This window comes from Gobio gobio (genome assembly GCF_949357685.1).
Source record: "Gobio gobio genome assembly, chromosome: 19".
In the NCBI taxonomy this organism is placed as follows: domain Eukaryota; kingdom Metazoa; phylum Chordata; class Actinopteri; order Cypriniformes; family Gobionidae; genus Gobio; species Gobio gobio.
The window spans coordinates 50,553,187-50,568,857 of NC_137112.1; the positions used below are offsets into that span (position 1 = coordinate 50,553,187).

General features: G+C 42.2%; 1 protein-coding gene across 1 annotated transcript in view; it reads left to right on the top strand.

The window, feature by feature from the left end:
- Positions 1-14,137: 14,137 nt before the first annotated feature.
- Positions 14,138-15,671, top strand: part of nckap1l (NCK associated protein 1 like) — a 56,269-nt gene continuing 54,735 nt past the window's right edge. The window contains exon 1 of the mRNA XM_079844578.1: positions 14,138-14,295. Coding sequence (XP_079700704.1) covers positions 14,206-14,295 — 90 coding nt within the window. The 5' untranslated portion in view covers positions 14,138-14,205. The remainder of the gene's footprint in view (positions 14,296-15,671) is intronic.

Genomic DNA, 15,671 nt, shown 5'->3' on the forward strand with positions numbered 1-15,671 from the left:
CGCAGTGTCTGTCTCTGTATATGAACACACACTCATCTAACACAGTGTCTGTCTCTGTGTATGAACACGCACTCATCTAACACAGTTTCTGTCTCTGTGTATGAACACACACTCATCTAACACAGTTTCTGTCTCTGTATATGAACACACACTCATCTAACACAGTTTCTGTCTCTGTGTATGAACACACACTCATCTAACACAGTTTCTGTCTCTGTATATGAACACACACTCATCTGACACAGTTTCTGTCTGTGTATGAACACACACTCATCTAACACAGTGTCTGTCTCTGTATATGAACACACACTCATCTGACACAGTGTCTGTCTCTGTGTATGAACACACACTCATCTAACACAGTGTCTGTCTCTGTATATGAACACACACTCATCTGACACAGTGTCTGTCTCTGTGTATGAACACACACTCATCTGACACAGTTTCTGTCTCTGTATATGAACACACACTCATCTGACACAGTGTCTGTCTCTGTGTATGAACACACACTCATCTGACACAGTTTCTGTCTCTGTATATGAACACACACTCATCTAACACAGTTTCTGTCTCTGTGTATGAACACACACTCATCTGACACAGTTTCTGTCTCTGTATATGAACACACACTCATCTAACACAGTTTCTGTCTCTGTGTATGAACACACACTCATCTGACACAGTTTCTGTCTCTGTGTATGAACACACACTCATCTAACACAGTGTCTGTCTCTGTATATGAACACACACTCATCTAACACAGTGTCTGTCTCTGTGTATGAACACACACTCATCTGACACAGTGTCTGTCTCTGTGTATGAACACACACTCATCTGACACAGTGTCTGTCTCTGTGTATGAACACACACTCATCTGACACAGTGTCTGTCTCTGTGTATGAACACACACTCATCTGACACAGTTTCTGTCTCTGTGTATGAACACACACTCATCTGACACAGTTTCTGTCTCTGTGTATGAACACACACTCATCTGACACAGTGTCTGTCTCTGTGTATGAACACACACTCATCTAACACAGTTTCTGTCTCTGTGTATGAACACACACTCATCTAACACAGTGTCTGTCTCTGTGTATGAACACACACTCATCTGACACAGTGTCTGTCTCTGTGTATGAACACACACTCATCTGACACAGTGTCTGTCTCTGTGTATGAACACACACTCATCTAACACAGTGTCTGTCTCTGTGTATGAACACACACTCATCTAACACAGTGTCTGTCTCTGTGTATTAACACACACTCATCTAACACAGTTTCTGTCTCTGTGTATGAACACACACTCATCTAACACAGTGTCTGTCTCTGTGTATGAACACACACTCATCTAACACAGTTTCTGTCTCTGTATATGAACACACACTCATCTAACACAGTGTCTGTCTCTGTGTATGAACAAACACTCATCTAACACAGTGTCTGTCTCTGTGTATGAACACACACTCATCTAACACAGTGTCTGTCTCTGTGTATGAACACACACTCATCTAACACAGTGTCTGTCTCTGTATATGAACACACACTCATCTAACACAGTGTCTGTCTCTGTGTATGAACACACACTCATCTGACACAGTGTCTGTCTCTGTATATGAACACACACTCATCTAACACAGTGTCTGTCTCTGTGTATGAACACACACTCATCTAACACAGTGTCTGTCTCTGTGTATGAACACACACTCATCTAACACAGTGTCTGTCTCTGTGTATGAACACACACTCATCTAACACAGTGTCTGTCTCTGTGTATGAACACACACTCATCTGACACAGTGTCTGTCTCTGTGTATGAACACACACTCATCTGACACAGTGTCTGTCTCTGTGTATGAACACACACTCATCTGACACAGTTTCTGTCTCTGTGTATGAACACACACTCATCTGACACAGTTTCTGTCTCTGTGTATGAACACACACTCATCTGACACAGTGTCTGTCTCTGTGTATGAACACACACTCATCTGACACAGTTTCTGTCTCTGTGTATGAACACACACTCATCTAACACAGTTTCTGTCTCTGTGTATGAACACACACTCATCTAACACAGTGTCTGTCTCTGTGTATGAACACACACTCATCTGACACAGTTTCTGTCTCTGTATATGAACACACACTCATCTAACACAGTGTCTGTCTCTGTATATGAACACACACTCATCTAACACAGTGTCTGTCTCTGTATATGAACACACACTCATCTAACACAGTTTCTGTCTCTGTGTATGAACACACACTCATCTAACACAGTGTCTGTCTCTGTGTATGAACACACACTCATCTGACACAGTTTCTGTCTCTGTATATGAACACACACTCATCTAACACAGTGTCTGTCTCTGTATATGAACACACACTCATCTGACACAGTTTCTGTCTCTGTATATGAACACACACTCATCTAACACAGTTTCTGTCTCTGTATATGAACACACACTCATCTAACACAGTGTCTGTCTCTGTGTATGAACACACACTCATCTAACACAGTGTCTGTCTCTGTGTATGAACACACACTCATCTAACACAGTGTCTGTCTCTGTGTATGAACACACACTCATCTAACACAGTGTCTGTCTCTGTGTATAAACACACTCATCTAACACAGTGTCTGTCTCTGTGTATTAACACACACTCATCTAACACAGTTTCTGTCTCTGTGTATGAACACACACTCATCTAACACAGTGTCTGTCTCTGTGTATGAACACACACTCATCTAACACAGTTTCTGTCTCTGTATATGAACACACACTCATCTAACACAGTGTCTGTCTCTGTGTATGAACACACACTCATCTAACACAGTGTCTGTCTCTGTGTATGAACACACACTCATCTAACACAGTGTCTGTCTCTGTGTATGAACACACACTCATCTAACACAGTGTCTGTCTCTGTATATGAACACACACTCATCTAACACAGTGTCTGTCTCTGTGTATGAACACACACTCATCTAACACAGTGTCTGTCTCTGTATATGAACACACACTCATCTAACACAGTGTCTGTCTCTGTGTATGAACACACACTCATCTAACACAGTGTCTGTCTCTGTGTATGAACACACACTCATCTAACACAGTGTCTGTCTCTGTGTATGAACACACACTCATCTAACACAGTGTCTGTCTCTGTGTATGAACACACACTCATCTGACACAGTGTCTGTCTCTGTGTATGAACACACACTCATCTGACACAGTGTCTGTCTCTGTGTATGAACACACACTCATCTGACACAGTTTCTGTCTCTGTGTATGAACACACACTCATCTGACACAGTTTCTGTCTCTGTGTATGAACACACACTCATCTGACACAGTGTCTGTCTCTGTGTATGAACACACACTCATCTGACACAGTTTCTGTCTCTGTGTATGAACACACACTCATCTAACACAGTTTCTGTCTCTGTGTATGAACACACACTCATCTAACACAGTGTCTGTCTCTGTGTATGAACACACACTCATCTGACACAGTTTCTGTCTCTGTGTATGAACACACACTCATCTAACACAGTTTCTGTCTCTGTGTATGAACACACACTCATCTAACACAGTGTCTGTCTCTGTGTATGAACACACACTCATCTAACACAGTTTCTGTCTCTGTATATGAACACACACTCATCTAACACAGTGTCTGTCTCTGTGTATGAACACACACTCATCTAACACAGTGTCTGTCTCTGTGTATGAACACACACTCATCTAACACAGTGTCTGTCTCTGTGTATGAACACACACTCATCTAACACAGTGTCTGTCTCTGTATATGAACACACACTCATCTAACACAGTGTCTGTCTCTGTGTATGAACACACACTCATCTGACACAGTGTCTGTCTCTGTGTATGAACACACACTCATCTGACACAGTGTCTGTCTCTGTGTATGAACACACACTCATCTAACACAGTGTCTGTCTCTGTGTATGAACACACACTCATCTAACACAGTGTCTGTCTCTGTATATGAACACACACTCATCTAACACAGTGTCTGTCTCTGTGTATGAACACACACTCATCTAACACAGTGTCTGTCTCTGTGTATGAACACACACTCATCTAACACAGTGTCTGTCTCTGTGTATGAACACACACTCATCTGACACAGTGTCTGTCTCTGTATATGAACACACACTCATCTAACACAGTGTCTGTCTCTGTGTATGAACACACACTCATCTGACACAGTGTCTGTCTCTGTGTATGAACACACACTCATCTGACACAGTGTCTGTCTCTGTGTATGAACACACACTCATCTAACACAGTGTCTGTCTCTGTGTATGAACACACACTCATCTAACACAGTGTCTGTCTCTGTATATGAACACACACTCATCTAACACAGTGTCTGTCTCTGTGTATGAACACACACTCATCTAACACAGTGTCTGTCTCTGTGTATGAACACACACTCATCTAACACAGTGTCTGTCTCTGTGTATGAACACACACTCATCTAACACAGTGTCTGTCTCTGTGTATGAACACACACTCATCTAACACAGTGTCTGTCTCTGTATATGAACACACACTCATCTAACACAGTGTCTGTCTCTGTGTATGAACACACACTCATCTGACACAGTGTCTGTCTCTGTGTATGAACACACACTCATTTGACACAGTTTCTGTCTCTGTGTATGAACACACACTCATCTGACACAGTTTCTGTCTCTGTGTATGAACACACACTCATCTGACACAGTGTCTGTCTCTGTGTATGAACACACACTCATCTGACACAGTGTCTGTCTCTGTGTATGAACACACACTCATCTAACACAGTGTCTGTCTCTGTGTATGAACACACACTCATCTGACACAGTGTCTGTCTCTGTGTATGAACACACACTCATCTGACACAGTTTCTGTCTCTGTGTATGAACACACACTCATCTGACACAGTTTCTGTCTCTGTGTATGAACACACACTCATCTGACACAGTGTCTGTCTCTGTGTATGAACACACACTCATCTGACACAGTTTCTGTCTCTGTATGAACACACACTCATCTAACACAGTGTCTGTCTCTGTGTATGAACACACACTCATCTGACACAGTTTCTGTCTCTGTATGAACACACACTCATCTGAGACAGTTTCTGTCTCTGTGTATGAACACACACTCATCTGACACAGTGTCTGTCTCTGTGTATGAACACACACTCATCTGACACAGTGTCTGTCTCTGTGTATGAACACACACTCATCTAACACAGTGTCTGTCTCTGTGTATGAACACACACTCATCTAACCATAGGTGCAAACTCCTTTCAGTGAGAATTCACCTTCTTGAGATCAGTAAGGTCACCTGTGAGATTCGTGTAGATCTGATGAGTGTTTTGGACTGGGGGAATCGTTCCATTCTCAATCCGTGTATAATTTGTTCAGTGTTTTTTCTTTTATTTAATATCGGGCAGGAATTACACTTCGAATGATCCAGAATGCAGCGGCACGTCTGGTCTTCAACGAGCCCAAAAGGACCCACGTCACACCACTCTTCATCTCACTGCACTGGCTCCACTCGCTGCTCGCATCAAGTTTAAGTCGCTGACGCTTGCCTACAGAGCCACCACGCTCAGCTCCTGCATACTTTGACTCGATTCTACGACTCCACACCCCCACCAGAAGCCTTCGTTCAGCTAAGGAGAGAAGGCTTGTGGTACCTTCACAGAGAGGCAAAAAATCCCTTTCCAGAACATTTTCATTCAACGTTCCCAGCTGGTGGAATGATCTGCCCACCGCCATCCGAAACGCGGATTCGTTGACAACATTCAAAAGTCAACTAAAAACTCATCTCCTCCGTGAGCACTTAACCTCCTAAAAAAAAAAAAAAAAAAAAAAAAAAAAAAATTCCTTTCCTCTTTTCCTCCTCTTTCCCGCCCTACTCTAGCCTGTGCTACACTGAGAAATGTACACGGACCAAGTATTTCAGGCACTTGTTGTGCTCACTCGACTCTTCACGACCAATCGCTTATTGTACCCCCAAGTTGTAAGTCGCTTTGGATAAAAGCGTCTGCTAAATGCATAAATGTAAATGTAATGTAAATGAATTATGCGCCCCTTTCTGCTGATTGGGCAGCCGAAGTTCAAGCTATTGTCATCAGTTCTTCCTCAGTTCCGCACAGCAGAATAATAATCCTGCTTCTCCAGCTGTACGGATTCTTGACACATTTATTGCAACTACATTTCATATTTTTCCCATCAAACAAGACTAACGAATGGCATAAGTCATTAAGCCCAAAGTTAATGTGGGTGGGGGTAATGAACACAATGTATCCTATGCATTTTGTAGTAATACAGCAAATTTAATAATTGACTGTATTTTCCAGAAGTCGCACCGAGTGTAATTCACATGATGACACAGTTCATGTTGAGAGAAACACAAATGTTGCATTGTTGTAAAAACTGCATATTATTAGCCAACATTCAGAAGTAGTGTAAAACGCCGCTAAATAAAAACATTAACATTATCAACACGTGTGGATTTTTACTTCTGCTCACTGTATGACTAACCCTTAAAGGAACACTCCACTTTTTTTGAAAATAGGCTAATTTTACGAGTCCCCTAGAGTTAGATAGTTGATTTTGACCGTTTTTGTATCAGACGGCAGCACTTTTAGCATAGCTTAGCATACATCATTGATTCTGATCAGTCCATTAGCATCTCATTCAAAAAATGACCAAAGACACTTTCAATATGTTTCCTATTTAAAACTTGACTCTTCTACAGTTACATTGTGTGCTAAGACCAACTGAAAATGAAGAGTTGTGATTTTCTACACCTATATGGCTAGGAACTACTTTCTCATTCCTGCGTAATAATGGGCGGATCTTCGCGGCCGTACTATGGCTGCAGCGGCGCAATGATTGGTTGGTATTCTGTGAAACATGGTGGTAGTTACACCTTCGACTTACTATCACAGCCCTTTACAACACACAGAACCATGGCTAATCACAGCTAAATACACTACACACAGAACCATGGCTAATCACAGCTAAATACACAACACACAGAACCATGGCCAATCACAGCTAAATCCACAACACACAGAACCATGGCTAATCACAGCTAAATCCACAACACACAGAACCATGGCTAATCACAGCTAAATCCACAACACACAGAACCATGGCTAATCACAGCTAAATCCACAACACACAGAACCATGGCTAATCACAGCTAAATCCACAACACACAGAACCATGGCTAATCACAGCTAAATCCACAACACACAGAACCATGGCTAATCACAGCTAAATCCACAACACACAGAACCATGGCTAATCACAGCTAAATACACAACACACAGAACCATGGCTAATCACAGCTAAATCCACAACACACAGAACCATGGCTAATCACAGCTAAATCCACAACACACAGAACCATGGCTAATCACAGCTAAATCCACAACACACAGAACCATGGCTAATCACAGCTAAATCCACAACACACAGAACCATGGCTAATCACAGCTAAATCCACAACACACAGAACCATGGCTAATCACAGCTAAATCCACAACACACAGAACCATGGCTAATCACAGCTAAATCCACAACACACAGAACCATGGCTAATCACAGCTAAATACACAACACACAGAACCATGGCTAATCACAGCTAAATCCACAACACACAGAACCATGGCTAATCACAGCTAAATCCACAACACACAGAACCATGGCTAATCACAGCTAAATCCACAACACACAGAACCATGGCTAATCACAGCTAAATCCACTACACACAGAACCATGGCTAATCACAGCTAAATCCACAACACACAGAACCATGGCTAATCACAGCTAAATCCACAACACACAGAACCATGGCTAATCACAGCTAAATCCACTACACACAGAACCATGGCTAATCACAGCTAAATCCACAACACACAGAACCATGGCTAATCACAGCTAAATCCACAACACACAGAACCATGGCTAATCACAGCTAAATCCACAACACACAGAACCATGGCTAATCACAGCTAAATCCACAACACACAGAACCATGGCTAATCACAGCTAAATCCACAACACACAGAACCATGGCTAATCACAGCTAAATCCACAACACACAGAACCATGGCTAATCACAGCTAAATCCACTACACACAGAACCATGGCTAATCACAGCTAAATCCACAACACACAGAACCATGGCTAATCACAGCTAAATCCACAACACACAGAACCATGGCTAATCACAGCTAAATCCACAACACACAGAACCATGGCTAATCACAGCTAAATCCACAACACACAGAACCATGACTAATCACAGCTAAATCCACAACACACAGAACCATGGCTAATCACAGCTAAATCCACAACACACAGAACCATGGCTAATCACAGCTAAATCCACAACACACAGAACCATGGCTAATCACAGCTAAATCCACAACACACAGAACCATGGCTAATCACAGCTAAATCCACAACACACAGAACCATGGCTAATCACAGCTAAATCCACAACACACAGAACCATGGCTAATCACAGCTAAATCCACAACACACAGAACCATGGCTAATCACAGCTAAATCCACAACACACAGAACCATGGCTAATCACAGCTAAATCCACAACACACAGAACCATGGCTAATCACAGCTAAATCCACAACACACAGAACCATGGCTAATCACAGCTAAATCCACAACACACAGAACCATGGCTAATCACAGCTAAATCCACAACACACAGAACCATGGCTAATCACAGCTAAATCCACAACACACAGAACCATGGCTAATCACAGCTAAATACACAACACACAGAACCATGGCTAATCACAGCTAAATCCACAACACACAGAACCATGGCTAATCACAGCTAAATCCACAACACACAGAACCATGGCTAATCACAGCTAAATCCACAACACACAGAACCATGGCTAATCACAGCTAAATCCACAACACACAGAACCATGGCTAATCACAGCTAAATCCACAACACACAGAACCATGGCTAATCACAGCTAAATACACAACACACAGAACCATGGCTAATCACAGCTAAATCCACAACACACAGAACCATGGCTAATCACAGCTAAATCCACAACACACAGAACCATGGCTAATCACAGCTAAATCCACAACACACAGAACCATGACTAATCACAGCTAAATACACAACACACAGAACCATGGCTAATCACAGCTAAATCCACAACACACAGAACCATGGCTAATCACAGCTAAATCCACAACACACAGAACCATGGCTAATCACAGCTAAATCCACAACACACAGAACCATGGCTAATCACAGCTAAATCCACAACACACAGAACCATGGCTAATCACAGCTAAATCCACAACACACAGAACCATGGCTAATCACAGCTAAATCCACAACACACAGAACCATGGCTAATCACAGCTAAATCCACAACACACAGAACCATGGCTAATCACAGCTAAATCCACAACACACAGAACCATGGCTAATCACAGCTAAATCCACAACACACAGAACCATGGCTAATCACAGCTAAATCCACAACACACAGAACCATGGCTAATCACAGCTAAATCCACAACACACAGAACCATGGCTAATCACAGCTAAATCCACAACACACAGAACCATGGCTAATCACAGCTAAATCCACAACACACAGAACCATGGCTAATCACAGCTAAATCCACAACACACAGAACCATGGCTAATCACAGCTAAATCCACAACACACAGAACCATGGCTAATCACAGCTAAATCCACAACACACAGAACCATGGCTAATCACAGCTAAATCCACAACACACAGAACCATGGCTAATCACAGCTAAATCCACAACACACAGAACCATGGCTAATCACAGCTAAATCCACAACACACAGAACCATGGCTAATCACAGCTAAAGCCACAACACACAGAACCATGGCTAATCACAGCTAAATCCACAACACACAGAACCATGGCTAATCACAGCTAAATCCACAACACACAGAACCATGGCTAATCACAGCTAAATCCACAACACACAGAACCATGGCTAATCACAGCTAAATCCACAACACACAGAACCATGGCTAATCACAGCTAAATACACAACACACAGAACCATGGCTAATCACAGCTAAATCCACAACACACAGAACCATGGCTAATCACAGCTAAATCCACAACACACAGAACCATGGCTAATCACAGCTAAATCCACAACACACAGAACCATGGCTAATCACAGCTAAATCCACAACACACAGAACCATGGCTAATCACAGCTAAATCCACAACACACAGAACCATGGCTAATCACAGCTAAATCCACAACACACAGAACCATGGCTAATCACAGCTAAATCCACAACACACAGAACCATGGCTAATCACAGCTAAATCCACAACACACAGAACCATGGCTAATCACAGCTAAATCCACAACACACAGAACCATGGCTAATCACAGCTAAATCCACAACACACAGAACCATGGCTAATCACAGCTAAATCCACAACACACAGAACCATGGCTAATCACAGCTAAATACACAACACACAGAACCATGGCTAATCACAGCTAAATCCACAACACACAGAACCATGACTAATCACAGCTAAAGCCACAACACACAGAACCATGGCTAATCACAGCTAAATCCACAACACACAGAACCATGGCTAATCACAGCTAAATCCACAACACACAGAACCATGACTAATCACAGCTAAATCCACAACACACAGAACCATGGCTAATCACAGCTAAATCCACAACACACAGAACCATGGCTAATCACAGCTAAATACACAACACACAGAACCATGGCTAATCACAGCTAAAGCCACAACACACAGAACCATGGCTAATCACAGCTAAATCCACAACACACAGAACCATGGCTAATCACAGCTAAATCCACAACACACAGAACCATGACTAATCACAGCTAAATCCACAACACACAGAACCATGGCTAATCACAGCTAAATCCACAACACACAGAACCATGGCTAATCACAGCTAAATCCACAACACACAGAACCATGACTAATCACGGCTAAATCCACAACACACAGAACCATGGCTAATCACGGCTAAATCCACAACACACAGAACCATGGCTAATCACGGCTAAATCCACAACACACAGAACCATGGCTAATCACAGCTAAATCCACAACACACAGAACCATGGCTAATCACAGCTAAATCCACTACACACAGAACCATGGCTAATCACAGCTAAATCCACAACACACAGAACCATGGCTAATCACAGCTAAATCCACAACACACAGAACCATGGCTAATCACAGCTAAATACACAACACACAGAACCATGGCTAATCACAGCTAAATACACAACACACAGAACCATGGCTAATCACAGCTAAATCCACAACACACAGAACCATGGCTAATCACAGCTAAATCCACAACACACAGAACCATGGCTAATCACAGCTAAATCCACAACACACAGAACCATGACTAATCACAGCTAAATACACAACACACAGAACCATGGCTAATCACAGCTAAATCCACAACACACAGAACCATGGCTAATCACAGCTAAATCCACAACACACAGAACCATGGCTAATCACAGCTAAATACACAACACACAGAACCATGGCTAATCACAGCTAAATCCACAACACACAGAACCATGGCTAATCACAGCTAAATCCACAACACACAGAACCATGGCTAATCACAGCTAAATCCACAACACACAGAACCATGGCTAATCACAGCTAAATCCACAACACACAGAACCATGGCTAATCACAGCTAAATCCACAACACACAGAACCATGGCTAATCACAGCTAAATCCACAACACACAGAACCATGGCTAATCACAGCTAAATACACAACACACAGAACCATGGCTAATCACAGCTAAATACACAACACACAGAACCATGGCTAATCACAGCTAAATACACAACACACAGAACCATGGCTAATCACAGCTAAATCCACAACACACAGAACCATGGCTAATCACGGCTAAATACACAACACACAGAACCATGGCTAATCACAGCTAAATCCACAACACACAGAACCATGGCTAATCACAGCTAAATCCACAACACACAGAACCATGGCTAATCACAGCTAAAGCCACAACACACAGAACCATGGCCAATCACAGCTAAATACACAACACACAGAACCATGGCTAATCACAGCTAAATCCACAACACAATTTGTCGGCTGCAAGCCTGAAACTTTCTCTGCAACTACACAAACTTAGTGCCGGCCACATTGAAAGTTCTTTCAGCGCTGTAATATCATTGCCAATGTACGACCGCGAAGATCCACCACTAATACTGACACTCATGGCAGGGGTTAGTTAGTAGCTGAGGTTAGTTAGTAGCTGAGGTTAGTTAGTGGCTGAGATTAATTAGTGGCAGAGGTTAGTTAGTGGCAGAGGTTAGTTAGTGGCTGAGGTTAGTTAGTGGCTGAGTTTATTTAGTGGCTGAGTTTAGTTAGTGGCAGAGGTTAGTTAGTGCCAGAGGTTAGTTTATTTAGTGGCTGAGTTTAGTTAGTGGCAGAGGTTAGTTAGTGGCTGAGTTTATTTAGTGGCTGAGTTTAGTTAGTGGCAGAGGTTAGTTAGTGCCAGAGGTTAGTTAGTGGCAGAGGTTAGTTAGTGGCTGAGATTAGTTAGTGCGAGAGGTTAGTTAGTGCCAGAGGTTAGTTTATTTAGTGGCTGAGTTTAGTTAGTGGCAAAGGTTAGTTAGTGGCAGAGGTTAGTTAGTGGCTGAGGTTAGTTAATGCCAGAGGTTAGTTAGTGGCTGAGATTAGTTAGTGCCAGAGGTTAGTTAGTGGCTGAGTTTAGTTAGTGGCAGAGGTTAGTTAGTGGCAGAGGTTAGTTAGTGGCTGAGTTTAGTTAGTGGCAGAGGTTAGTTAGTGGCTGAGATTAGTTAGTGTCAGAGGTTAGTTAGTGGCTGAGTTTAGTTAGTGGCTGAGTTTAGTTAGTGGCAGAGGTTAGTTAGTGGCTGAGTTTAGTTAGTGGCTGAGTTTAGTTAGTGGCAGAGGTTAGTTAGTGGCTGAGATTAGTTAGTGGCAGAGGTTAGTAAGTGGCTGAGGTTAGTTAGTGGCTGAGGTTAGTTAGTGCCAGAGGTTAGTTAGTGGCTGAGGTTAGTTAGTGCCAGAGGTTAGTTAGTGGCAGAGGTTAGTTAGTGGCAGAGGTTTGTTAGTGGCAGAGGTTAGTTAGTGGCTGAGATTAGTTAGTGCCAGAGGTTAGTTAGTGCCGGAGGTTAGTTAGTGGCTGAGATTAGTTAGTGCCAGAGGTTAGTTAGTGGCTGAGTTTAGTTAGTGGCTGAGGTTAGTTAGTGGCTGAGGTTAGTTAGTGGCTGAGTTTAGTTAGTGGCAGAGGTTAGTTAGTGCCAGAGGTTAGTTAGTGCTAGAGGTTAGTTAGTGGCAGAGGTTTGTTAGTGGCAGAGGTTAGTTAGTGGCTGAGATTAGTTAGTGCCAGAGGTTAGTTAGTGCCGGAGGTTAGTTAGTGCCGGAGGTTAGTTAGTGGCTGAGTTTAGTTAGTGGCAGAGGTTAGTTAGTGCCAGAGGTTAGTTAGTGGCAGAGGTTAGTTAGTGGCTGAGATTAGTTAGTGCGAGAGGTTAGTTAGTGCCAGAGGTTAGTTTATTTAGTGGCTGAGTTAGGGTTAGGTTAGGGTTAGGGTTAGGGTTAGTGGCTGAGGTTAGTTAGTAGTTGGCATCCTTTCTATCTAAACTGGTTATATCTCGTAAGACTAGTAGTGAATATTTTATGAGCAGCAGGAGAAACATATTCATCCGCACAGAGCCGAAGCACAACCAAAACAATGTTCTTCCACAAAATGCATGCAGTTTTGTGCTAGAGGGACAAACGTTACATTGTGTAGTTTTAAAGAAAACATCTCTTTTAATTTAAGTTCACTTCATTAGAGCCAGACTCAGAAAGAGCTGTATTGCCAAGTATGTTTGCACACACAAGGAATTTGTTTTGGTGAGGTTTGGTGTAAGATTTTGATTTCATGTTGACTTTAAGGTTGATGTCATAAGTGTTGAGCAGCGGAAGCTCAGTAAGCTCCGCCCTCTCTATTGTTGATTTCACTTCTCCTTGATCTCTGAAGACCACAGTGTTCGTTTCTCTGAGGAGCATCTCCTCTGGACTGGGATCATGGCCTACCAATTCAAACTGGCTGAGAAACTTATTATTCTCAATGAACGGGGTCAAGGAGTTCTCGTCAGGATGAACCATATTAAAAAGGTGAGAGGAAGCTGGCAATATTCAAAACCCGTGAAAAAGGCGAATACAGGCAGGGCTGAAGTTCGTTTGTTTGAGCTTGCAGTGAATATGTGACTGATTCTCCTCAGAGTGGACTGAAGGAGCTGCTCCACTGGTGAAAGGGTTTGAACACCAAACCATGCTCAAATCTCACACTGTTCTAAATCCTCCAGCTCTGGGTCTGTTTTTATCATTCCGATGGCTTTTAAAAGTATTTTGTATTCATTTATTTAGAGGGATTTTAAAAGTGTCATTTATTTACTGTATTTTGACACGTTTTCAGAAGAAAGTGCGTTCTGTCTCAGTTTAGTAGAGAAAGAGGAAGTGCACGCAGGAAATGAAGAGGACCCGTCAGGCCTTTCTGTAAACCGCATCTCTCTCACACACTGCAAACGCTGCATTTCCTGTCTGTGTCAAGTCAAGTCATCTTTATTTATAAAGCGCTTTTAATAATGCAGATTGTCTCAGAGCAGCTTCACAGAGTTAAACAGGAAAATAATGCAGCATAATTTTGGAGAAAACGCTGATGTCATCAGTTCATTTCAATTATCATACAGTGACAGTGTGGGCTTTAGATCAATAATTAGATCAGTAATGTAGTTTATATGGTTAATTTAGTTTAATAATTAGATTTATTTGGATATTTAGTTGAAACTTTAGTGTCCCCAACTGAGCACGCCAAGCCAGAGGCAACAGTGGCAAGGAAACCCAAACCCCATCAGGAGCAGAATGGAGAAAAATAAACCTTGGAGAAACCAGGCTCAGTCGGGGGGGCAGTTCTCCTCTGGCCAATTAACAAACAGCGTATGATTATTATTCTGACAACTTTACAGGTCAGAGGTCATAATAGATCGGAAAATTCGAAAGATCGGAGTTATCACGCCGGAGACGGGTTTATTGAGGATGACATGTCAGAAAGCAAGTTATGTCAAGTCATAATCATAGGCTTTAGTGAAAGGAATGAATGAATGAATGAATGAATGAATGAATGAATGAATGAATGAACGAATGAATGAACGAATGAATGAACGAATGAACGAATGAACGAACGAACGAACGAACGAACGAATGAATGAATGAATGAATGAATGAATGAATGAATGAATGAATGAATGAATGAATGAATGAATGAATGAATGAACGACTGAATTAATCCTCGGCCGATGTGAAGCCTCTACACTGAGTCCGGCTGTGAAGGTCAAAGGTCAATCAGAGCTCTAGGTGGGGTTAAAAGCAACAGTCCCACATTCAGCGGAACACTGTTACTTATTCATTCATTAATCCGAGTTTCTTGTTAGTTAATTGTAGTTACTAGAGTGTTAAAATTGTGTTAGTCATTTATTCCTGTGTAGTTGTTC